Source organism: Tachysurus fulvidraco, chromosome 19 (assembly GCF_022655615.1).
Source record: "Tachysurus fulvidraco isolate hzauxx_2018 chromosome 19, HZAU_PFXX_2.0, whole genome shotgun sequence".
In the NCBI taxonomy this organism is placed as follows: Eukaryota; Metazoa; Chordata; class Actinopteri; order Siluriformes; family Bagridae; genus Tachysurus; species Tachysurus fulvidraco.
In genome coordinates, this window is record NC_062536.1 from 19,748,347 (window position 1) to 19,774,082 (window position 25,736).

The 25,736-nt window shown below is 45.3% G+C and overlaps 1 protein-coding gene and 1 long non-coding RNA gene across 3 annotated transcripts; one reads left to right on the forward strand and one right to left on the reverse strand.

The window, feature by feature from the left end:
* Positions 1 to 374: 374 nt before the first annotated feature.
* LOC113651874 lies at positions 375 to 4,239 on the reverse strand. 2 transcript variants are annotated; one of them, XR_007138658.1, is made up of 2 exons: positions 3,807 to 4,239; positions 375 to 3,603 (listed from the first exon to the last, which is right to left on the reverse strand). It is a non-coding gene; the product is annotated as an uncharacterized LOC113651874 (long non-coding RNA). The 2 variants fall into 2 exon arrangements; XR_007138659.1 differs by having other exon boundaries at positions 375 to 3,678.
* Positions 3,541 to 25,412, forward strand: golgb1 (golgin B1). Its single transcript, XM_027160800.2, has 20 exons — positions 3,541 to 3,676; positions 5,244 to 5,337; positions 6,512 to 6,682; positions 6,973 to 7,095; positions 8,022 to 8,183; positions 8,359 to 8,481; positions 8,584 to 8,697; positions 8,773 to 9,457; positions 9,797 to 9,879; positions 11,169 to 11,235; positions 13,491 to 18,714; positions 18,818 to 19,241; positions 19,340 to 19,573; positions 19,648 to 20,469; positions 20,694 to 20,875; positions 21,747 to 21,906; positions 22,207 to 22,292; positions 22,599 to 22,670; positions 23,058 to 23,148; positions 23,252 to 25,412. The coding sequence occupies exons 2-20, from the start codon at positions 5,251 to 5,253 to the stop codon at positions 23,387 to 23,389; spliced, it is 9,048 nt and encodes a 3,015-aa protein (XP_027016601.2). The 5' UTR covers positions 3,541 to 3,676; positions 5,244 to 5,250; the 3' UTR covers positions 23,390 to 25,412.
* Positions 25,413 to 25,736: the final 324 nt, after the last annotated feature.

The following is a 25,736-nucleotide window of genomic DNA, read 5'->3' on the forward strand; positions in this document are numbered from 1 at the left end:
CCGAGTACCGTATCAGAGTGAGTGCGTTATAGTAAACATGTGCTACTGACAGAGCTGCTGTTCGAGAGAACGACTCAACACCTAAGCACCAATCAGAGTTTAGATCTCAGCGGTGAGTCACTACAAATAATAATACACTAGAATAAAACTGAATAAATATCGCGTTAAGTAACATTACAGTTAACAATGAAAAATACTGAAGGACAGAAAAAATAGAAAAAAATAGATAGATAATAAATAAATACAACATACTGATGAAGGATCAGGTGTTTCTGAGATGTTCTGAATAAAACAATAATAATAATAATAATAATAATAATAATAATAATAATAATAATAATAATAATAATAAACAACTGACACAATTCACAGCCTTATTTTGAGATTAATTCAACTTTATTTCTTTAGTCCTTCCTTATTTGGATTGATAGGCGGGACAAGGGGGCGTGGCCACGGTGGTAGAGATCACCCATTTTTAAACAAAAACCAATAAACGAATGTGTCTCCTGTATCTTTCAGACCACGCCCCCTCCCAGAACACGCCCCCTCCCAGAACACGCCCCCTTTCCCACCTATCAGTTTCTTACTTAAAAAAAGAAGAAGACAAAACTGAAGCAGAAATAAAAACCAAAGAAGAAATCCAACCCAAATAAGAAGGAACAACAGATCGCTTAAATCACTGACATATACAGTGAAGTCTGGTCTTTATGACAGACAGAGATGGAAATATATTTTCTCATCTTTACTCATACAGGTTTAAATAAAATGAATAAATAGTAAGTGTAAATAATTATCATTTAATTTTAAGGTAAGTGTAATAACGAAGCATTTCTATTGTAAATCATATAGATATAATCACAGCATGCAGCCACACAAGTACGGTCACTGAACTCTACAGTAAAGTCCACAGTCCTCTGTTCAGTCTTCCTTCTCTCAGAGTTTAACACTCGCTGCTACAGTCACCCCTTCCCTTCTGTAATGAACACGGAATTATGTGAAGGACGAAATTAAAGTCAGTAATCCGTCATTAGACATGTGTCAGTGGTCATTAGACGTGTGTCAGTGGTCATTAGACATGTGTCAGTGGTCATTAGACGTGTGTCAGTGGTCATTAGACGTGTGTCAGTGGTTATAAAGTTCAGATTGTCCTCATGCTGGTTTAAAAAAAAAATCTATTAGGATTCATTCAAAATGTAATACTGATTCATGGTGTACGTCTTTATAATCCATTATAATGCCTTATAACACTTTAAGCATTAATTCTCCTCACTCTGCACTTTATCCTGTGAGTAAAATGAACTTTTAATATGATTTGAGACGATCCACAAGTAATCCATAGGATCTACAGGATTTCTCTAATACATCGTCATATACAGAGCCGCTATGATGTGAAATTGGTCACGTCAAATGATCCTTATGTCCTTAAATACAGATATTTAAGTGGTTAATGTGACACTTACTGTTTTTTCACATTCTGTTGTCATCGTGTACAACAATTTTGTTTACACTCACATTGTTTACACTCTAAAATAAAAGAGAAAAGGTTTGTCATCTTGTATTAGATTAAAATACAATCAGACTAATAATAATAATAATAATAATAATAATAATAATAATAATAATAATAATAATATGTCATTTTCTAAAATAAAGGACCCAAACTTGACCCTCCAGGCTTTTCCTCCTTCACCGAAGACTACAGTGTGTTAGTGGGTCACTGAACGCTGTTATGGATCTCAGGCTTCATGTTGGAACTGATGAGAACAGTCAAGCACATAAAAGGAAATGAGTCCAAAAACAGCTAAAATAAAAGTTTGTTGGTTTAAAATTCCTTCTTTTTGCAGAACACAGAATTCAGATTAAATGCACGTGAAATGTCTTTGTGTAAATTTGACAGCTGTCATTATTCCGAGCCGGACTCCATCACTGTCCTGGTGCACCTCCGATTCAGCCTGCTCAGGTTCCTGTGTACGGTGTTGAACACAGACGTTACGCACTGAACAGAGATCGCGGTCCATCTGATCGCCTCCACGAACCAGCCGACGGAGCGAGACGTGAAGCTCATGAACACGGCGATGTAGTGGGCGAGCAGGAGCAGGCTGTGTCCAAGCTTCTTACAGTGCTGGATGATCACATTCGCTGTGCAGTCCGGTCCTCTCATTCTGCCGTGGTTCATGATGAGACACACGCAGGATTGATGCAGTCCCCAATCTAATTCACCAATGGTGCAAATATCTTTTCACAGAAAAAGACAGACAGACTCTGTTTTGCAGAACCAATGTTGCGTGTTTACTGACGGGTTTCTCCGGAAAAAAAACCCCTGTGGTTCCTTTGTGGTTGCAGCGTCAGTGAAATGACATGTTCCTTAAAAATAAGTAACTCAGTAATGAAAAGCTTCTGAAACGAGACTTGAAAAATATTTGTTTCAGAAACTTTTTGTTTGTTTCAGGGACACACTTTTCTGGTACTATTTTGTCCACTTAGTTTCCGTATGTATGTGTATGTGACAAATAAAATTTGATTTGATTTGTTTCCAGTTTGTTTCCAGTTGTTTTAAAGTTGTACTTTCCACTACATCTGCTGTGCTGTTGCTCCTTACTCAGATGTGCGGTGGCACTTTAACACTTTTTAGTTTTCCATTTCCTTTCAGATCACACATGTATTTTGTGTACATGCCCCTGATTCTTGATTTCATGTATACAGATGTACATGGTGAACAATCACTATTGGTTGAAACCTATAGATGCTTCCTTGCTATTTTTTTCCTTGTTGCAGTCCTTCCTTGCCGCTTCGTTTCAGGTTTGAGGTTGTAATTTGTAGACGCCCCCTTGTCACTACGTTTCAGACCTTGTGTTGCACTTTACAGACACTCCCTTGTCGCTACGTTTCAGACCTTGTGTAACACTTTACAGACGCTCCCTTGCCGCGTCTCTATAGACCGTGTGTTGAACTTTACAGACGCTCCCTTGCCCCTATGTTTCAGACCTTGTGTTGCACTTTACAGATGCTCCCTTGCCGCTACGTTTCAGACCTTGTGTTGCACTTTAGAGACGCTCCCTTGCCGCTACGTTTCAGACCTTGTGTTGCACTTTAGAGACGCTCCCTTGCCGCTACGTTTCAGACCTTGTGTTGCACTTTAGAGACGCTCCCTTGCCGCTACGTTTCAGACCTTGTGTAGCACTTTACAGACGCTCCCTTGCCGCTACAGACCTTGTGTTGCACTTTAGAGACGCTCCCTTGCCGCTACATCTCAGACCTTGTGTTGCACTTTGCTGACGCTCCCTTGTCGCTACGTTTCAGACCTTGTGTTGCACTTTAGAGACGCTCCCTTGCCGCTACGTCTCAGACCTTGTGTTGCACTTTAGAGACGCTCCCTTGCCGCTACGTTTCAGACCTTGTGTTGCACTTTAGAGACACTCCCTTGTCGCTACGTCTCAGACCTTGTGTTGCACTTTAGAGACGCTCCCTTGCCGCTACGTTTCAGACCTTGTGCTGCACTTTAGAGACACTCCCTTGTCGCTACGTTTCAGACCTTGTGTTGCACTTTAGAGACGCTCCCTTGCCCCTGCGCAGGTCGTTTCCGGGATGTTTGGTGATGTGGCTCTGCTCAGAAACACGACATTAATTAAACAGTCCATTACGAGCAGCTCAGCAGTTTGAGGAGGTTCCACAGCAGGTCTGTTTAACAGCGGAAGTTTTTATTTACAGTTAAATCTAATGATAATATTGTGTTCACTAATCCACACTATTCTGGTCTAATTTACATGAATGTTATTCAGTGTTATGATTAACATCTAATTTCATACCTTGATGATTTCCAGGAGCTTTTATTGGCTTCCAGGAGCCCCACAGACACACGGCGTTAATCATGAATCTTTTCTGCTTGTTGTGTAAAGAAAGCACAGCACTGCGCATGCGCACTCGCGTCACTCCGCACCGTGTTTTTCCTCTCGGCGCTTCTTTAATGTCGCAGTTTTTAATCTCTAAACGTCTTTTTTAGTCGCTGTTCGGGACGTTACACGTCGCAGGAGGGTCCGGGTTTAACTCATGAATATTCATTTCACGAACGAAGAACAGACGTGTGATTGGCTGAGGGGATGTTTCTGTAGTGATCTGGCAACAAAGCTTTACTATTAAACTACACTTCCGGTTTTGTGTGTGTATGTTTGTGAGAGAGACTGTGTGTGTGTGTGTGTGTGTGTGTGTGTGTGTGTGTTTGTGAGAGAGACAGTGTGTGTGTGTGTGTGTGTGTGTGTGTGTGTGTATGCTTGTGAGAGAGACAGTGTGTGTGTGTTTGTGAGAGAGACAGTGTGTGTGTGTGTGTGTGTGTGTGTGTGTATGTTTGTGAGAGAGACCGTGAGCGAGACAGTGTGTGTGCGTGAGACAGTGTGTGCGTGAGACAGTGTGTGTGTTTGTGAGAGAGACAGTGAGCGAGACTGTGTAAGTGTGAGACAGTGTGTGTGTGTGTGTGTGTGTGTGTATGTTTGTGAGAGAGACCGTGAGTGAGACAGTGTGTGTGCGTGAGACAGTGTGTGCGTGAGACAGTGTGTGTGTTTGTGAGAGAGACAGTGAGCGAGACAGTGTGTGTGCGTGAGACAGTGTGTGCGTGAGACAGTGTGTGTGTTTGTGAGAGAGACAGTGAGCGAGACTGTGTAAGTGTGAGACAGTGTGTGTGACACAGTGTGTGTGTGTGAGACAGTGTGTGAGAGAGAGGGTGAGTGTGAGTGAGTGAGCGAGACAGTGAGTGTGTGACACACACACTGTATCACACTCACACATGTTGCAGTGGACAAAAGTATTGGCACCCCTGTACTCCATGAATTGGAGTGAATCACATCCTACAGTCTTGGTGTTTTGACTAAACACCGTGTTAAACACTGCACTTTCCTCCACACGACTGTGACATCTTTAAGGTGTTGATTTAAACATCTGTGAACTTTAACATTGTTATATTTATATCAGTAAAGTTATAAAAGTCTGAACATATGAATATTAAGTCACAAGTTCTCACAGTGACACGCGGAGGCTAAACTGTTCACCCCAAACTGAACATTAGCACTAACCATATCACCATTAACACGATCTGATGTATTTAAGTGTTAATATCTTTATTTAAGTGTTAATATCTTTATTTAAGTGTTAATATCTTTATTTAAGTGTTAATATCTTTATTTAAGTGTTAATATCTTTATTTAAGTGTTAATATCTTTAAGTGTTAATATCTTTACTATCTCTGCCTGTAGCTCGGCCATGTTTAGCCGACTGACACAAGGTGTGACCTCCGTCCTGCAGGAGTTATCTGGTGAGGAGCATCGTGAAGATGATGCTGATCCTCAGGTGAGTCTCTACACCTGTACAGTGCTCAGGAACTGCTTTTATTACCACACACACACACACACACACACACACACACAAACACACACACACGATGTTGGCTTTGTAGATTATGTTAATTATGTTGGCCCTGGTCTGAAGTTTTACACTTTTACTTTTCTAAGCGATCCGACATCGGTACTTCCAGCCAACTCCTTTAGGGTGAGACTCTGAACAAAGGTTTAAACTGGTGTACCGATTGGCCTTTCGGTTGTGCCGTAGCTCCGCCCCCAAAATATACAAAATCAAACAACGTTTTACAACATGGACATGTGACATATCAAAGTGCTCAGCACAATGAGGAGAACTGCCTCACGTGTATTCGGATGACATCACGTGCTCGTCTCCACTTACTTCCAAATGTTTTGGCACCCTAGCTTTCTGTCTACTTGCTTCCAAAAGTAACACTGTTCCTCATGTCCACTCGCCTCCAAAAAGCACCGGTCTTTGGGAATACTCGCATCGTCAAAGCCAACATCAAAGTTTGTCACGACGAACTTTACAAAGCTAGTTATTATTTTTCATGTTTATACTTTTCTTCACTTTCTGTCTCCCTTTCTGTGAAGCTTCTGATAAACTCAAGGTCATGTCTCTGTACACATACAAGGACAAAATTTGTGTTTCGTTGGGATTTGAATTGTGAACGTTGATGTGTGTGTGATGGAGAAAACTGGTGTGTGTGTATGATGGAGAACTTTGGGGTGTGTGTGATGGAGAACACTGGTGTGTGTGTATGATGGAGAACTTTGGGGTGTGTGTGATGGAGAAAACTGGTGTGTGTGTATGATGGAGAACTTTGGGGTGTGTGTGATGGAGAACACTGGTGTGTGTGTGTATGATGGAGAACTTTGGGGTGTGTGTGATGGAGAACGTTGGGGAGTGTTGGGGGTGTTATGGTGTGTTTGATGGTGGACGTTGGGGTGTGTGTGTGATGGATGTGTATATGTGTGTGATGGACGTGTATATATGTGTGTGTGTGTGTGTGTGTGTGTGTGTGTGTGTGATGGTAAATGTCTCTTTGTTATCTATAAGTCTATGTGTTTGGTCTTCAGCCCTAAGCACATATTTACACATGCAGCTTTACAGAGTGTTATGAGGTCTTTTGAGGTTGGTTACTGTTTCTTTCTGTTTTGTACAGGATGGTTTGGTGCCGCGGTCGTTACCCAGTCATGATGTGTCCTCAGATGTCTCGGGCACTTCAGAAGAGATCCTGGAGCGACTGGCTCAGACAGAACAGCTGGTGGTTCAGCTTAAAGAGCTCATCAGGGACAAGGACAGTCAGCTGGCCAGTGCTGAGAAACGGCACAAGGTGAGACATGAGTGTGAATCTGTCTGGGGTTTAGATTTAGTGTCATGTGGAGACTCTCAGCCTGGAACTGTTATAATAAATAACATAAATACACACACTTTATATAACAAGTACACTTTATATAACTTTTTATACTAAAGAGACTTGTGTTTCACTCCTGTGTGTGTGTGTGTGTGTGTGTGTGTCTCTGTGTGTGTGTTTGTGTGTGTGTCTGTGTGTGTGTGGTGTGTGTGGTGTGTGTCTCTGTGTGTGTGTGTGTGTGTGTGTGTGTGTGTTTGTGTGTGTTCTAGGAGGAGAAGGAACAGGGTGATGCAAAGTTCACCAAACTGAAGCTACAGGCAAAAGCTAAGATGGCCGCCTTAAATAAACAGATCGCTGAGCTGAGAGGACAGGAGCAACTCAACACCAGTCAGGTGTGTTACACTGCTCACAACTCAACACCAGTCAGGTGTGTTACACTGCTCACAACTCAACACCAGTCAGGTGTGTTACACTGCTCACAACTCAACACCAGTCAGGTGTGTTACACTGCTCACAACTCAACACCAGTCAGGTGTGTTACACTGCTCACAACTCAACACCAGTCAGGTGTGTTACACTGCTCACAACTCAACACCAGTCAGGTGTGTTACACTGCTCACAACTCAACACCAGTCAGGTGTGTTAACACACACACACAGACACGCGCACACACACACAGACACGCGCACACACACACAGACACGCGCACACACACACAGACACGCGCACACACACACAGACACGCGCACACACACAGACAGGTACACGCACGCACACACGCACACACAGACACGTGCACACGCACACACAGACACGTGCACGCGCACACACAGACACGTGCGCGCGCACACACAGACACGTGCGCGCGCACACAGACACGTGCGCGCGCACACAGACACGCGCGCGCGCACGCACAGACACGCGCGCGCGCACGCACAGACACGCGCGCGCGCACGCACAGACACGCGCGCGCGCACGCACAGACACGCGCGCGCGCACGCACAGACACGCGCGCGCGCACGCACAGCCACGCGCGCACACGCACAGCCACGCGCGCACACGCACAGCCACGCGCGCGCACACGCACAGCCACGCGCGCGCACACGCACAGCCACGCGCGCGCACACGCACAGCCACACACAAATACACAATAAGTCAATGCACTGAAATATTACCTGGCTTTAACAGGTCAGTTCTGTGTTTTTAATGAAATTAAATAATGACATTACTCATGTGCTTCGTGTGTGTCTGTGTGTGTGTGTGTGTGTGTGTGTGTGTCTGTCTGTCTGTGTGTGTGTCTGTGTGTGTGTGTGTTTAGAGTTCAGAGAGCTCCTTCACACTACCTTCTGGTCTGGAGGAGGAGCTCCACAAGTTAAAAGAGAAGTTAAATCAGGAGGAAACATCAAATCAAAGCCTGCGAGAGCAGCTGAGTGTCTCAGAGCAGCAGATTAAAGCGACCGAGGCGGCGCACGCAGAGCAGGTGCCATCTTTATTATTTACTGAAGCAGACTGTGATACAGAGATACATGAAAATATCTTCAGATCGTTTTCACCTGCAGCTTTTTTTGGTTAGCGTTATGTCTTGGTTTCAGGTCACTCGCAGCTTGTCTCCTTCAAAGCTTCTTGAAATCTTTGCTCTGATCTTTTTAACCCAGGTGCGAGTTCTGCAGGACGTAGTAAAGGACAAAGACCTGAGGTTTCAGGAGCAGATCCAGAAGCATGAGGACGAGCTGGTGCAGCTCAAAACGCAGGCCTCCGACAACACCGAGCTACATCAGGTGACCCCTCATGGAACTCAAGAACTCGGCACTTTTCAGTGCTTTTACATTACAAAGCTGTAAGATTTACATTTCATTTGTCATCTTTGTTTCCTTTTAAAGGCTCTGCATGATTCCCAGAGGAGGATCGAGGAGCTGGAGGAGTCCTTGCGCTCTCGATCAGAAGTCCTGGAGATGTTACAGCAGGAGCTCAACAGTGCAGATCAACAGAAACAGGTGCAGAGACGTTAAAAACGAGCCAGACAAAAGCTAGTTCCTTCCCGGAGTTTCTAATCTTTGTTTCCTCTCTAGATTCTTACTGCACAGTTCAGACAGATGGAGCAAGAACTAGAGGAATCCCACAAACTGAGAGAACAGGAGAAGCAGCAGGCTGAAGAGCAACTGCAAGCTTTAAGAAGCAACCTGGAGGCTTGCGTGAGGGAGAAAGATCAGACCATCACGGCTCTCGAAGCAGAATTGTCCCAAAGTGCGTCCGAGCTGGAGCGAGCGAAAACGAGTCTGGATGAAAGTGTTAGTAAAGGGAAGGAGGAGGATGCAGAGCTAACCACGCTGCGAGCCAGTCTAGAAGCTTCCGAGAGGCAGAGAGAGGAAGTGACGAAGAAGCTGGAGGTTGAGGTCGAACGTCGAGTGGCCGAGCTGCACCAGCTACAAGAGAAGCTCGAGGCTGTGGAAAGAGAAAGAGAGGAAGCATCACAGAGCGAAAGGCAAGAGTTGACGCGGGTGCTGACGGAGCTGGAATCCCTCAGAGAAAGGCTGGATGCTGGAAAAGAGGAACAAACCAAGCAAGTGTTGGAAAAGCTCTGGAAGGGACTTCACTCTTTAAGCAGCGAAGGATCTGAGGTAGAGATGGAAGTCCCAGAAGATCCTGCACAGGTTCTGCCTGCTTTGGAAGCTAGATTAGACAACCTGAGGGAAGAACATCAGGAGAGAGAAGTGCGGATGTCTCAAATCAGCGTCACCATAGAAACTCTGCAAGGTATAGAACTAGAAGAACCATATGTATGTATATATATATATATATAATGATCTCAGCCCCTGGAGACCCTGCACCCTAACACCAGTCTCACTGGGGAAAAGATGAATCGATAGTGAAACCCATTTCAGATTTTCTCTGAGAAACAAGAAGACTTGTCAATTTGTGAAACATCTAAATCAGATTATTAGTCATTTTTTGCTGGTGGTTCAGAGTTGGTGGATCTGTAGCTCCAGTACATCATCCAACATCACAGGAAAGGGATCTGATAGACTTAAGACTGTTTATGGAGCGCTCATGAATTCTGGGATGAGTTCTAATCAGAATGTAATATGTTTTTAGGACAGCTGGATAGAAGCACTGCAGAGGCTGAAGAGGCCATGGCCAGGATTCAGCAGCTGGAACAGCAGCTTGCCAGGTGTCAGGTGAGTGGATATCAGACTGATTAACTGATTAGAGGCATTAGGTAATGATGTCTCAGTGACTCAGAGGGACAGGCGTTCTGTCGGGTTCAGAGGGACGGGCGGTCTGTCGGGTTCAGAGGGACGGGCGGTCTGTCGGGTTCAGAGGGACGGGCGGTCTGTCGGGTTCAGAGGGACGGGCGGTCTGTCGGGTTCAGAGGGACGGGCGTTCTGTCGGGTTCAAAGGGACGGGCGTTCTGTCGGGTTCGGAGGGACGGGCGTTCTGTCGGGTTCGGAGGGACGGGCGTTCTGTCGGGTTCGGAGGGACGGGCGTTCTGTCGGGTTCGGAGGGACGGGCGTTCTGTCGGGTTCGGAGGGACGGGCGTTCTGTCGGGTTCGGAGGGACGGGCGTTCTGTCGGGTTCGGAGGGACGGGCGGTCTGTCGGGTTCGGAGGGACGGGCGGTCTGTCGGGTTCGGAGGGACGGGCGGTCTGTCGGGTTCGGAGGGACGGGCGGTCTGTCGGGTTCGGAGGGACGGGCGGTCTGTCGGGTTCGGAGCGACGGGCGGTCTGTCGGGTTCGGAGCGACGGGCGGTCTGTCGGGTTCGGAGCGACGGGCGGTCTGTCGGGTTCGGAGCGACGGGCGGTCTGTCGGGTTCGGAGCGACGGGCGGTCTGTCGGGTTCGGAGCGACGGGCGGTCTGTCGGGTTCGGAGCGACGGGCGGTCTGTCGGGTTCGGAGCGACGGGCGGTCTGTCGGGTTCGGAGCGACGGGCGGTCTGTCGGGTTCGGAGCGACGGGCGGTCTGTCGGGTTCGGAGGGACGGGCGGTCTGTCCGGTTCGGAGGGACATGCGGTCTGTCCGGTTCGGAGGGACATGCGGTCTGTCCGGAGGGTTCGGAGGTACGGGCGATCGGTCCGGAGCGTTCGGAGGGACGGGCGATCGGTCCGGAGGGTTCGGAGGGACGGGCGATCGGTCCGGAGGGTTCGGAGGGACGGGCGATCGGTCCGGAGGGTTCGGAGGGACGGGCGATCGGTCCGGAGGGTTCGGAGGGACGGGCGATCGGTCCGGAGGGTTCGGAGGGACGGGCGATCGGTCCGGAGCGTTCGGAGGGACGGGCGATCGGTCCGGAGCGTTCGGAGGGACGGGCGATCGGTCGGGTAGTCAGTAATACTCTCATTAGTTCTATCTGTCACCTCTGCTGTCCTTCATCCCCACAATATAGAACACTGTTATATCTGGCTTGGTTTTGTAGCTCATAATAAAGATGTTCAGGTCCATATAGTCGTTTATAAAGTCACTGTGTGCTTTCCAGGTTACTGATGAACCTCAGGGAGACCACGGGACTGACCTGTCTGTCAGGGATTTGGATAACGAGAAAGGTGAGTATTTGTCTTCATGTTGGAAGGAAACCAAATCGACTTTGACCTGTTGCTCAGCAGATTTATTTTCGGAATAAGAGGTCTAATGATATTCGGGACTGTAAACAAATTTTAAATGACATGTTTCTCATTTAGTCAGTTAAACATCGACATTCTGACAGTCGATAATTAGTTATTTTTGTATGGATTACATTGTTTTCTTAAAGTTTTGTATGTTGATAAACCAAATGACAGAATCACCAAGCAGCAACTGCTGGGCCCCTGAGCAAGGCCCTTAACCCTTGACTGCTTAGTTGTGTATATAAGATATATTTAAATCTCCCAACTGGTTAAAAACACTTTTTGTTCACCTTTAAATTAAAGCAACAAGTAGTTTATAAAAGTGCTCTAGGACGAATACAAAGCACCCAGAAAATATTCACAGCACTTCACTTTTTCCACATTTTGTTATTAAATTAAATTCATTACTTTTCTCCAAATTCTACAAAAAATATCCCATAATCACAATGTTAAAAAAGTTTGAATAAAAACTAAAAAGAGAAATAAACCACATGTACGTAAGTATTCACAGCCTTTTTTTAATACTTTGTTGAAGCACCTTTGGCAGCAGTTACAGCCTAAAGCTCGGCACACCTATTTTTGGGCAGTTTCTCCCGTTCTTCTTCGCAGGCCCTCTAGAGCTCCATCAGGTTGGATGGGGAGCTTCAGTGCGCAGTCATTTTCAGATCTCTCCAGAGATGTTCACTTGGGTTAAAGCCTGGGTCCTGGCTGGGCCACTCAAGGACATTCACAGAGTTGTCCTGTCCCCTCTTTTGTTATCTTGGCTCTGTGCTTAGGGTCGTTGTCCTGCAGGAAGATGATCATTCACCCCAGTCTGAGGTCCAGAGAGCTCTGAGGTTTTTTATCAAGAATGTCTCTGTACATTGCTGCATTCATCTTTCCATCAATGCTGACTAGTCTTCCAGTTCTTGCCACCACCATGCTTCACTGTAGAGTTGGTACTGGCCAGGTGATGAGCGGTGCCTGGGTTCCTCCAGACATGATGCTCGCTATACAGGCCAAAGAGTTCAATCCTTGTTTTATCAGACCAGAACATTTTGTTTCTCATGTTTTGGCAAACTCCAGCTGGACCATCATGTGCCTTTTACTCAGGAGTGACTACAGTGACTGTCATGCAGGCCTGATTGGCGGATCTGGCCAGGCGAGGAAGAGTTCTGATGGTTCCAAACTTTATTTAAGGATGATAGAAGCCACTGTGCTCATTGGGACATTTTAGGGCTGCAGACATTTTTCTGTATCGTTCCCCAGATCTGTGCCTCGATACAATCCTTTTTCTGAGGTCTACAGACAATTCCTGGGACATCATGGCTTGTTTTGTGCTCTGATTTGCACCAGGACCTTATCTTTACAGCTGTGTGCCTTCCCAAATCATGTCCCAAATTTCTCACAGGTTCTCCAATCAACTCCAATCAAGAAACATCTCAAGGATGATCAGTGGAGACAGGATGCACCTGAGCTCAATATTGAGTGTCATGGCAAATTTTGTGAATATTTGTTTTTCATTCATTCATTCATTCATTCATTCATTTCCTACCGCTTATTCGACTTCTCAGGTCACGGGGAGCCTGTGCCTATCTCAGGCGTCATCGGGCATCGAGGCAGGATACACCCTGGACGGAGTGCCAACCCATCACAGGGCACACACACACACTCTCATTCACTCACACACTCACACACTACGGACAATTTCCCAGAGATGCCAATCAACCTACCATGCATGTCTTTGTACCAGGGGAGGAAACCGGAGGAAACCCCCGATGCACGGGGAGAACATGCAAACTCCACACACAAAAGGCGGAGGCGGGAATCGAACCCCAAACCTGGAGGTGTGAGGCGAATGTGCTGACCACTAAGCCACCGTGACCCCCCTCGATTTGTTTTTGTTTTTGTTTTTTTTAAGTACATTTGCAAAGATTTAAAACAAACTTCTTGCATGTCGTCATTACAGGGTATCGTTTGTAGAATTTTGAGAAAAATAATTTTGAGAATAACTCAACTAATAAAATAACTCCATTTTGGAGTTAAGACTGTAACATAAAATGTGAAAAAGTGAAGATGTTTGTGAATGTTTTCTAGATGCTCTGTATACTGTGGAAAATGACATAGACTGGTATTTCTATTCAGACTTTGTAATCATTATAAATAATGTGTTTATTTTATTCTGACGAGATTTTGATGTGATTTTTTTTTTCCAGCTGAAGTTACAGAAGGAAACAGTTCTGAGACGGTCTCGGTGCTGTCACAACAGCTGGTGAAGCAAGAACAGGAACTTGCTGCTCTCAGGGAACAGCTGGCATTCACAGAGATGCAGAAGATTTCACAGGAAGAAGAACATTTTGATTATCAAAATATTGAAAGCATTCCTAGTGTACCTGTCGGTTCTGAAGTGCTGCCTGGTCTTGAAGATGTTTCAGAGGAAGATACAACACTGATCGCAGTAGATACAGACATGTCCGCTTCTGTCGTGTCATCATCTGCTGACAACGAGAGCGGTCCTGAGACGACCGGACCACAACTCGAGTCATCTGTAGACTTAAAGGGAGCATCTTCAGATGAGATGGTAACCAGCACAGACTCCGAAGTTGCTCATAGCAGCTGGACACTTCTGGAAGCTATTAATCAAGACCCATGTCAAGAGTGGACACAACCAATTCAGGACTTAAATGCTCTTCAACTTTCCACTCAGTCCTGGGAAGAAACCGGCGAAGAGCAGGTCATGTCGACATGCACAATGTCGGAGGTAGAATCATCATCTATGGTGATCCAGGAAACGGTAGAGATTCAAACGAGTCAGCAGGAAGTGAACATATTGAATGCCGATTCCAGTCCTAGTCAGGCTTTTTCACAGATCCTGGCTGACGAACTCCAGAAAAAATACAACGATCTACTGAATGAACTTCAACAAACAAAAGATTCAGCTGCTGAGTCCCAGGAGAAGGTAGACATTCTGGAAGAGGAACTGAAGTCACTAAGAGTCATTAAAGATGAAGCGGAGGAAAAGGCATTAAGATGTGAAAGAGACTTGATGGAAGCACAAGCTGAGATTCATAAAGGTGCAGAGATGAAGACATCAAAGATAGATCTACAAAAGGAAGACCTTGAGGAGCAAATAGAGAGTTTGCAAAAGGACGTTTACTCCAAAGATCAGAAGATACATTCACTGAAAGCAGATCTGGATGAGATCCAGGAGAAACTCATCGAGAAAGAAGGTCAAGTCCGGATGTTGGGTGCACAGCTGGAGGACAAAGAACTTGTCTCTTCTGAGCTAGAGGAGAAAGTCATCACCATGGAGGCAAGGATTCAGCAAATTTCTGAAGAGGCTGAGAGAGCTAAAGCTGCCCTACTTGGCAGGTGCAGTGAGCTTGATGATTTGCAGCAGTGTCTTTCCCTGAAAGAACAGGAGATGATGGAACTCAGTAACAGCATGACTGCCAAACTGCTTCAAGCAGGTGAGGAAAAGTTTGCAGTGTCCAGTGAAGTCAAAATGCTAAAAGAGCAGATGCTGGAACTTGAGAAAACCTGGGATGACCAGCAGAAAGCAAAAGCAGATAAAACGGCTGATGCAACTGAGGACATGTTAGCTTTGCAGAAGGAGAACGAGAACTTGCGTTCTCAAATAGCTTCCATGAAAACGGATGGAGAACAGGTGAAGCGAAAGTTGCAGGCAGCTTTGGTACAGCGCAAAGAATTGATGAAAAAGTTAGCCGGGTTTGAGAAGGAAGCAGAAGGCTGGAAAGAAAAAGGAAATCCAGACGGAGATGTTACCTCGGAGGAAAGAGAACGAGAACAGGAACTACAGAGGCTTGAATCACAATTACGAGAAACCAGAGAAGCCTTGATCTCCAAAGAAGAGGCTTTGAATGTTTTGGAACAGAAAACATTGCGTCAAGATCAAGATCTGTCTGAGGCACATTTAGAAATCCAACGCCTGATTGAGGAGGCTGAAGCATTACGTGGACATGAACAAATGATATGCCAAGTTCAAGAAGATAACACTAGACTTCAGTCACAGGTCACAAACATGGAATCTGATCTAGATGCATCGCAGAAAAAGCTCCAGGAGGCATTGGATTCTCGTAAAGACACCCTGCGCAAGGCAAAGGAAAAAGATCGGCACCATCGTGAACAGCTGAAACAGCTGAAAGAAGAGTACAGTGGGCTGCTTGAACGTTTCGAAGCTAAGGATGATGAGAGAGCTGAGCTAGTAAAACGTGTACAAGAGTTAGAAAGCCTTGTGGAGTCAAGAGAACCAGTAGGTGAAGAAAAGCTCGTGAACGTAGAGGAAGTGTCCGAGAATGTGGTGAAACCAGGATCAGGGGATTGGGTGCAAGAGGATTGGGTTGATTTTGCCACAACTGATACTGAAATCAGTCAGCAAGGATCAACCGCTGAGCCTCCACAGGCCACAGCAATCACAGGAGATGTCCAGAGAGCGATCATTTCCCTTCAAGAAAGCGTCAAAACCGAACAAGCCGCTCGTGTGGAAATGGAAATTCAGCTGCAAGAAAGCCAGGCGTCTCTGTCAGTCAAGGAAACCGAGTTGCTTGAACTCAACAAAGAGCTGGAGATCTTGAGAGCAAAGGACAAACAGATTGACGCTCTTTCAGAGGAACTGGATGCTTTAAGACAAAAGTGTGAGCAAGCAGAAGCTCACGCAGAAACATTGAAGGCGGAATTGGAGGAGGCTGCCGTCGTGGTCAGGACAAGCATATCCGATGCCGAATCTCCTGTTGTAGCTCTTCAGGCAGAGGTGGATGAGTTTAAGCAGTTCCTGAAATGCAAAAATGATGATATTATCGACCTGAGGCAGCAGCTCAGTGAACAGAGCTTCCTTCTACAGAAAATGCAGGAGACCGTATCGGAGAAAGATCAGCTGATCGCTTCTTTAAAAGACCGGTTGAAAGCCGAGCAAGAGAGGAGTCAAAAACTGGAAGCGGAAATCCCTCAGAAGCAGGAGGATGAGCGAGACAACAGTGCCAAGTTACAGCAGCTACAGCGCAAATTTCAGGCTGCCCTGGTATCGCGAAAGGAAGCTCTCAAAGAAAACCATACTTTAAAGGAAGAGCTGACTAGTGCCGAGAAGTTGAGATCTGAACTGCTAGCAAAGATTGCGAACATCGAGGCAAATCTGATTCTTCTAAGCACAGAAAAAGAGAAGCTCATTGAAGAGGTGGATAGGACCTTGCTGGAGAACCAGAGCCTTGGTGCCACCTGTGAAAGTCTGAAGCTAGCAATGGATGGACTGTTAAATGAAAAAGAAACGTACAAACGCCAAGCAGAAGGCGCCAGAGAAGAAGCAGAACAAGCATGTAGGCGGTGGGAAGAGAAGTTGCAAGGCATGAAGGAGGAGTACGAGACCCTATTGAAGTCCTACGAGAACGTGAGCGACGAAGCAGAACGAGTTAGAAGGGTGCTGGAGGCTGCGAGACAGGAGAGGCAAGAATCCGCCGCCAAAGCACGGGCGCACGAGGCAGCCAAACAAGAGGCAGAAAAGGTAGCGGATGAAGCTCAGAAGGAAATAGCTACTCTGAAAGAGAAAATGAGAAAGTTTACCAAAACAAAACATACCAAAATTATGGAACTAGAAGAGGAGAACGAGAGGCTTAGAGAACAAGTAGAGAAGCAAGGAACTAAAGAGCAAGGAACCAGATCGGAGCAAGAGCTCGAGAACGTTAAGAATGAGTTTGAAGCTTTGAAAGATAATTTTGATTCATTAAAAGAAGAAAGGAATTTGTTGATACAGGAAACTGAAAAACTGAAACAACAGCTGACTCAAGAAATGGACAGACAAAAGGACAGTCAAATTTCGGTTGTCGGGTCCCCTGTAGAAGCTAAAGAACACATCGTCGCTCAGCATTCGAGTCCTCTTTTGAATAAAAACCAAGATGATCGAGCTGATGGAAGCTGTCCCACGGAGTCTAAGATGTTTGAGCAAGAAGAGGAAACTACAACAGAAAGACAGAATAGAGAAACGTATAAGCAGCTAAAGGAAAAAGAGGCTGATCTTGAGGTAGCAGAGGGCAGGATAAAAGAACTCCAAGCAGCTCTTGGTGACGAAAAAAGAATTCGAGTTGAACAAGAATCATTACTTAATGCAGAGTTAACTTCTCTTAGGCAACACCTTCAGGAGTCTGTAGACCGAGAAGAGAAGCTGAAAGAGGAATGCTCAGTAAGGGACACCCAGATTCAGGTGACTCAGACAAGCCCTGAAGACCCGATGGGATCCAGAGATGATCAGGAAGCTTTGCTTAATGCGGAGTTATTCTCTCTTAAGCAACATCTTAAGGAGTCTGCAGAAAGAGAGCAGAGGCTGAAGGAAGAAAGTTCAAAGAAAGACAATCAGCTTCGGGAACTTCGCACAAGTCTGGAGGTTGAGAAAGATGATCTGGAAGAACGACTGATGAACCAGTTAGCCCACGTCAACGGCAGTATCGCAGGCTACCAACAGGAGGCAGCAGACTGCCGAGATCGCCTTGCAGACCTGCAGAGGGAACTGGAGAAAGCGCAGAGGGAACGAGCCGAGTCGGAGGCCATGTTGGAAGGGGAAAGAGATCGTGCAGCCAGGCTCGAGGAAGATAGAAGGCAGGCTCAGCGAGAAAGAGCCGAGGCAGAAGCAGAAGCAGGCAAACAGAGAGAACTTGAGCAGAAACTCAAATCTGCACAAAGGGTGAGGGAAGGAAGCCAGAGCCGAGTACGTCAGCTCGAAGAGCTGCTGAGGGAGAAGCAGTTGGAGGTTCGACAGATGCAGAAAGACTGCATCCGGTACCAAGAAAGAATCAGTGTACTAGACCGGGAAGCTAAGGCACTGCTATTGGGTAGAGATGAGGTGTCTAATGAGCTTGAAGCAGCTTGTCAGGAGATGACGAAGATCAAAGAAGAAAGAAGCAAATTAGAGTCCGAGCTGTCGACGTACAAAGAGAAACTGGACGTAGCTCAGGGTGAGTTGAGCCAGGCACGTGCTGAGAAAACGGCCACCGAACAGCTGCTAAGTCGGCGAGAGGCCGAGCTGAAGTCTGAAGCCGAGCAAACCCTCGACGAGGTGAGATATCGCTTGGGTGCAGAGCTTAAACAGATGGAATTAAGGTTGGAACAGGCCTACAGAGACCGAGAAAGAGAAGAAGAGGCAACTCTTGTGGCTAAGAATATCGCAGATGCTGCAAAGAAATATGCCCAAGAAACGCAAGCACGTCTGGACGAATCACTCGCGCGACTGGCTGCCTTCTCTCGCTCCATGTCCTCGCTGCAGGACGACCGTGACCGTGTTCTGGATGAAACTAAACAGTGGGAGAACCGTTTCCACAGCGCCCTCCAGGGAAAAGAAGCTGAAGTGAGGGAAGCTGAAAGCAGAGCTAAGGAGCTAACTGAGCAACTTCAGAAGGAGACAACACAAAAAGAACAACTGCAGAGTACGTTGGAGAGGTTGGTATCATTTATTACCATGGTTTTCTTTCATAATCACTAAGTTCTGTTCTGTTATGTTTCTGAAAAACAAATGATCCCATTTTCTCATATTCATCGCTAGGTTGCAGAAAGCAGAGGAGCAGTGGCAGCTGGACGCGTCCGAAGCAGAAAGAAAGCACAACAAATCTCTGACTGTTGTAGAAAAAGAAAGAGATGAGATGAAGCAGAAATTCAGCCAGACAGAAAGCTCTCTGGTCCAGACACGGTCTCAACTGACCTCGCTTGAAGTGGAAGCAGAAGGTTTGCGTAATCGAGCCAAGGCCCTAGAAGATGCAGCTGAGAAGCTTCAGAGTGACGCCAATCGAGCCAGAGCTGAGCTGAAGGAGCGAGAAGCGGAAGAAAGACGGTTGTGCTTAATTCTGGAGCAACTAGAGACAGACCTACGTTCCTCTAAAACTCTTACGGACGCACTTCAAGCTCAACTGGCTGAGAAGCAAAAGAGGGAAGTGGAGCTCCTTGGAGAGAAAGAACATGCTGTCACTCAGGTATTTGCTTTCGGTAGTGTTTTAATATGGCATAGTTAATGTTGGACTACTCAGAACATCGTTCTTTATGCTATGATTATGTTCTGTTCTGCTCCTAGGCTGTCGAGGAGGCCAGGAAGGATGCAGACAGCAGGGCAGAAAACGCAGAGAGACAGCTCGAGGAGAGAAGAACGGTCATGCGAGATCTTGAGGAGAAGCTTCATAAAACCGAGGACGATGCCAGACAAAGCAAAGCTCGACTGGACTCCATCACAAAGGCTATGGGTTCCCTGCAGGACGATCGGGACAGGGTACTAAGCCAATACAAGCAGTTAGAGGATCGACACCTCCAGGTAAGGTCTCGTTTAATGCATCATTCTTATTTCAGAACTTTTGTATGTAGTCTTAAACATTCTCGCCTTATCAGTTTATGATAGAGAAGGACAGTCTTATTCAAGAATCTGCTACTGAGAACAATGGCTTGAAGGAGGAGCTTCGTGCCCTTCTGGCCCAACGCGATGACCTCCATGCTGAAAATGCAAAGTTGGATGCGCAACTCCATGGCTACCGAGACGAGTTAAATCAGGTTCTCTCTATGAAGGACTTCCAGCATAAAAAGCTGCTTTCGGTTCAGCTTGAACGTATAAGTGCCTTAGAAAAAGAGAGAGAAGAGTTGAAGGCCAAGATAGAGGTTCTGGAAAAAGAAGCTTTGGTAAAAAGAGGACCTGCAGTGGAGCATGAGATATTAAGACAGTCTGGAAAGGTTGAAGCAGTGGTCCATGATGCTCCTGGTGCAGAGCTAGAGAAGGTAAGGGAGCAGCTTCAGGCAGCTAGGAAAAAGATCGGCTCCCTGGAGCAAACTCTAGCGTCCGAAAGGGAGGCGTACGCATCCCACAATAAGGAGTTGAAAGAGCTGCGCTGGGAGGGCGGCATATTGCGGACAGAGACCGAGACGGCTGAAGAGAGGGTGGCTGAATTGGCCAGAGACTTATTGGAAATGGAGCAGAAGCTTCTAGCAGAAAAAGAGGCAGCAACTCAGCTCCGAGCTCAGAACAAGGCTTTCGGTCAAGCCATGGCCTCTCTGCAGGATGCACATGACGCAGCCGTCAGTGAAGTGAAGGAACTACGCCTACGTACGGAAGACCGTCACCGACCAGGACATTCATCAACACCACCTAGTGGCTCTACTGGTGAAGTGTGGAGTCTGAAGAATGCGCTTTCTGCGCTCCAAAATGACCGGGAAAGAATGGTACCTAACTTTTTATTCTTTTAACTTTTAATCAAAAAGATTGTGATTAAAGTACCTGTACAGTTTTTAGACTTTCTTCCATCCCTGCTAACATCAGTGGCATATTTAAAGGCCACAACTCCTAATCTAGATGCATCCAGACTGGAATTTATGGTCCGTTTAACATTGTTGGTGGTTAATAAACCAAAATGCTGCTTAAACTTTCTCATTTCCCGCCGTGACAGCTCGAACAGCTGCAGACACAACGCAGTGAGCTGGACAGGCTCGGATCCGGGGAGCTCGCCAGACTTACCAAGCTCCTGGAGGAGGAAAGGAAGAAGATAGGAGAGACCGCGAGGTTGACCGTGCTGCTTCAGGAGAGAGATGCACAGCTGGAGCGAGAGCGGCAGGAACTAGAGATGCTCAGGTAAGAGGACCATGAAGGACTGTGGGAACCCGCACAGTTTACTAATTTATGGATGTAACTTAAGAACAGATCTCATATCTCATCAGGCTATCCTTAAAAATATTGTTGTTTGCCGTAACCGACCGACACTGTCCATGTTTTTTTTTGCTTTAAGTCCGACCGACTTGCCGGTTGTAAATTTGTGTTAAGGCCGACCAATTTATTATTTTTTTTAACTCTTCAAACAACTAATACAAAAGCAATAAAATAATAATAATTATATTTTAGTAAGTATTGTAATTATATAAATCGCCTCGGCCTACATACAAACGAAGGCTACGTTCTTTCTTTTAAATAAAAACCCGTGACGTCATCTGTTTACACTGTTGGTTACCGGATGTCACACTATGGCCTGTGCGTTCGCTTCGTCTCATCCTCTCTCATTCACCGTCAGAGTCGACGGTTCGCGCTCGGTAACGATGGCTGCGGCTGCAGTAAACAAAATGTTAGCGGTCACCGTTCAAAGTCGCACGGGTTCGGGCGCCATAATACATCTAAAATTTCATTACAACAGCTCGACACGCTTTAACTTGGCACAAAGTTCTGCAAAAACTGTCCAGCATCAAAATAAGGTTTGCAATGATGCGCCCGAAGGCACGGGTCGAAGAACCAGTCAGTGACGTCACGATATGCTAATGTGTTTAAAGTCATACCTACTGTACGTCATCACCGTCACCAAAATTGTAACATTGAAACTTACTGCAAACCAAAATATTTTTAAGGATGGCCTCATTACACAATAAAAATGTCAGACGTGTAATGGAAACTTCAGAGGACACTTACCTTATTTACCTTTTAAACCAAACCCCCACCCCACCCCCACCTCTTACAGGCTGGAGCGAAGTGACTTCCAAGCTCAAGCAGAGTCTCTGAGGAAGCAAACTCTGGCAGCTCTTTCTGAGCGTGACCAGCAGATCCGCCAGCTCGGGGCCATGCTGGAGCAGGCGCAACCCTCAGAACCCAAACTACTGCAGGTTCAGGCACACAGACAGGTGAGAGAAACACACAGGAACTGCTTCAGCTTGCATCCGACTTCTTATTAGCCCAAACAATCCAAACTGCTTTTATCTACAGTTTCTCTGTAGTAACGGTCGACTGTAATTAACCTTTCTTTCTTTCTTTCTTTCTTTCTTTCTTTCTTTCTTTCTTTCTTTCTTTCTTTCTTTCTGTCAGAAGTGTAAATGATCATATGGTTTTGGACATTTATGTTTTTGCTCATATGCAGAACTTAAAATGTCATTTTTATTGTTGCTGCTTTTAACATTTGTCTTTATATATCCTGACTTTTGTAGGGAAGACTTGCAGAAGACAGCGCCCCCGGAGGCCCCCTGGGGCATAGCAAGGACTACAAGGCAGAGTGTGTTCTTCTCCAGAAGAGGTAGAAGTGTTTATTAACTATTCCAGGTGTTCATTGTCCATAACATACGCCTGTCCATACAGTAACCCCACCGCCACCATGGGCCACTCCATCCACACTGTTGCTCACCCACGTGACACCATACACGCTGTCTGCCATCTGCCCTGCACAGTGAAGCCCTTTTGTGTACATAGTAACAGTCTTAGGTCTTTGAGTTCAGTTCAGGGGAAAAATCAAAAGTTTAAATGTTATTTAAATTTAAAATCATATTTACAAGATTGGTGCACTAATATCGTGTGTGTGTGTGTGTGTGTGTGTGTGTGTCAGGTTGGATGAGGAGATGGAGATAAGGCTCAGTGTACAGGAGCAGCTCTCGGCATCACAGGATCGCCTCAAACGGTGTGACCTTATTCCCACAATGACATCACTTCCTGTCCGACCCCAATCAATTTCACACATGAATTAACTCGATTAGAATATTGTAAATACATTAAACAGTAATTGAATAAAATAGAGTAAATAGTTAATTTCCAGGACAGAAAGGAGAAAAATGTGTAGAAGGGAAGAAGGAAGGATGAAATGATAAATAAACTGAGAAACCTTGAAAAAACATTGAAAGAAAAGGAAGTGGAGCAATAAATAACTAAACAAATTAATATATTTTACAAAAGAGAGAAATTTGTGCAATAAATGTGTGTCTGCGTGCGCGTGTGTGTCTGCGTGCGCGTCTGCGTGCGCGTCTGCGTGCGTGTGTGTGTGTACGTGTGTGTGTGTGTGTGCACGCAGATTCACCCAGGATGAGTGGCACTCTGGAGCGCAGGATGTTCACTCTGACACTGCCGTGCTGATAGAGCCAGCAGATGGCGCTGTTACTCGGGTACGTAATCGAGCTCGGTGAGGACGTAGCTGTATGATTGAGAAGAAGAAGTAAGAGCTGTCTCCCACTGGGGGACTCTGATGATGGTGTTTTTGTGTTACAGAGTCGGAGTGGAGGTCCGGGGCTAATGAGAGTGCTGCGAGGAGCTTTCTGTTCCCGTCAGAGAACACCGCTGTTGGTGTCTCTGTACCTACTGACCATCCACACTGTGCTGCTGCTCTGTCTGGGGGGATACCTCTGAGAGAGGGAGGGAGGGGGAGAGAGAGAGATATGGAGATGCTTTACACTTTCTTTTACCTATAAAATAGGATAAAGGGAACTGAGCTACAAACAGGGCAAATTATTATTATTATTTTCCTCTTTTTTTCTTTTTTTTTGAAGGAATTTCTTTTGCTAATTTGCCAAAGTCTTCCTTGTGGAGTGTCATCAATGTGGTTAAATCTCCCACTGCCAAAGTCAACACTATGTCACAGGGGGCCATGAAGAACATGTCATTATATAGAAGGAGTGTAAACTTATCACCACATTCCAGCTGACTAACGCTATTTTATTAAATATCTGCATTCAGCAGCACAGGAAAGTTACTGTAATGTAATCTCAGTGCCAGAGATCAGAATTCTGTGAATTTTAGTAATGATTTCAGCGTCGAGTCACAAATATGAACGAGAACTTCATCGCAGCGGTTAAGATCTGCAGATCTTCCGAAGCAGGTGAAAAGAGGACGTTATGGGACGTATTCCAGACACTCGGTAATTACAAGATGATGATTTTACAGGTTCTACAGTTAGTCTCCATGGAGACAAGAACTGAAATTGTTTTTCTCTTTCGTTTCCGTAACTGTACGATTGTTCTCTGAGCTTTTAGAACAATGTTAAATCAAATTAAAGCAGCAGTAAGTGACTTTTAAAGTTTTAAGGTCTTTTTCAAAAACAGCATCATTACCAAAACATCATTTGGTATAAATCTGGCTGCTTCGTCTGTGTTCACGATATATTTAGCGTTATCTGTTGTCATGGTAATAGTGGTGTTTTCTGTCAATTTTCACATATCGCAACTTTAACATAATATTCAGAACAAAGTACAGCTCTTAGTAGTTGTTATTAGTTACTATATTTAATCAAAAGGTGAAGGAAGAAAAATTGTTTTGTGAGATAAGGTAAAGTGAGGTCAACCTCAACAATGGCCAGCAGGGGGTGTGAGAGTACCGCGATACGCCATGAGAATATCGCGATACATATTGTGGGAGGTGTATCGTGATTTTTTTTTTCTGTTCTTTTTTTGTGTTTTTAGTACCGTTCCACCCCTACTTCTAAGTTAAACAGTTCTCTTACTGACCCCACTTAAACAAAATATCTGTTTAGAGGAGCAACCCATCAGGGGTGTCTACCTGTCAGTCATGCTGTTTGTCAACGTAGAAAGCTCCGCCCACACACGTTCTGTAGAATATACACGTGTAAAATTAAACAGGTCTAAAAAAAAAAAAAGTCTTAAACCACAGCTTCCACAGTGATAAAGGCAGGTAAAGATGCTGCTGTGTTCTGATTGGTCAGATGGTTGTGGTCCAGATGTTTTATTAAAGCTACATCAATGAGCGATAAAAAAAATGACTCACTGCTGCTTTAATTTGATTCGACAAGATACAAACACCTCACATTACCTGTTAATTTACAAAGTAGCTGTCGAGTAACCGTTTTTAAGCTTTAGCTAATTTCTAGCTATCGTAACATCATTTTGTCCTCATGTGTTGCCATAGAAACAACCGATTCTGTTATTGGGGGTGAGACTCTATGAATCACCGATTGCTTTCTCTTGTCATTACTGTGATGTTAAAAGCATAACATTCATTCCTTCATATTTTAGTTTTTAATGTAGATGACCTCTTTGCCTTTCCTGACTTCACTGTTGCCGTAGCAACACCCACAGATAACTGCAGCTCGTTGCAGGCGGTGCACATTCCACAATCAGGGTATTAATCTGGGCTTTTAAATCAGAGTATGTATGAAAACACTAATTACATTACAGGGTTCTTGTGTCTTTGCCACTCGTCCTGTGAGTTCCTGGGCATTTTAAAGACTTTTATTGTGTTGGGATGGTGGGCGTGGTCCTGATGTTAGCGCTTTGTTTACCAGGTGATTTTAAGCACAGCCCTCACTGGGCTTCCTGTTTCCTGTATAATAAACTGTAAATGATCCGTTTCCTCCTGTGTTTCTGCCTAGGGGTTTTTTTGTTTTTTTTTCGAAATAAAGCTTATTTATATTAAGGGACAGGATTGTGATTCTTTATGTACAAAATTTTCTCTTTGTGTTCCTGCGATCTTGTGAAAAAGATCACGATATTTCAACTTTTAACACAAATCTAGAGTTTTTTAGGGTAAATAATGATATTGTTCAGTTACACAGACATTAAAAGCACTTTATTTAACACGTATTTATGAAAGGAGACGTGTGAGAGGTATCAGATGTGTACAAAACTTTTGCAGTGAAACAGAATCATGTGTAGCCAATGAGCAGAAAGGGGCGGGTCTTGTCAGTATGGGCGGAGAGAGTGTTCATTGTGTGAACATAGTGTGACATTAGCAGAAAGCGGTT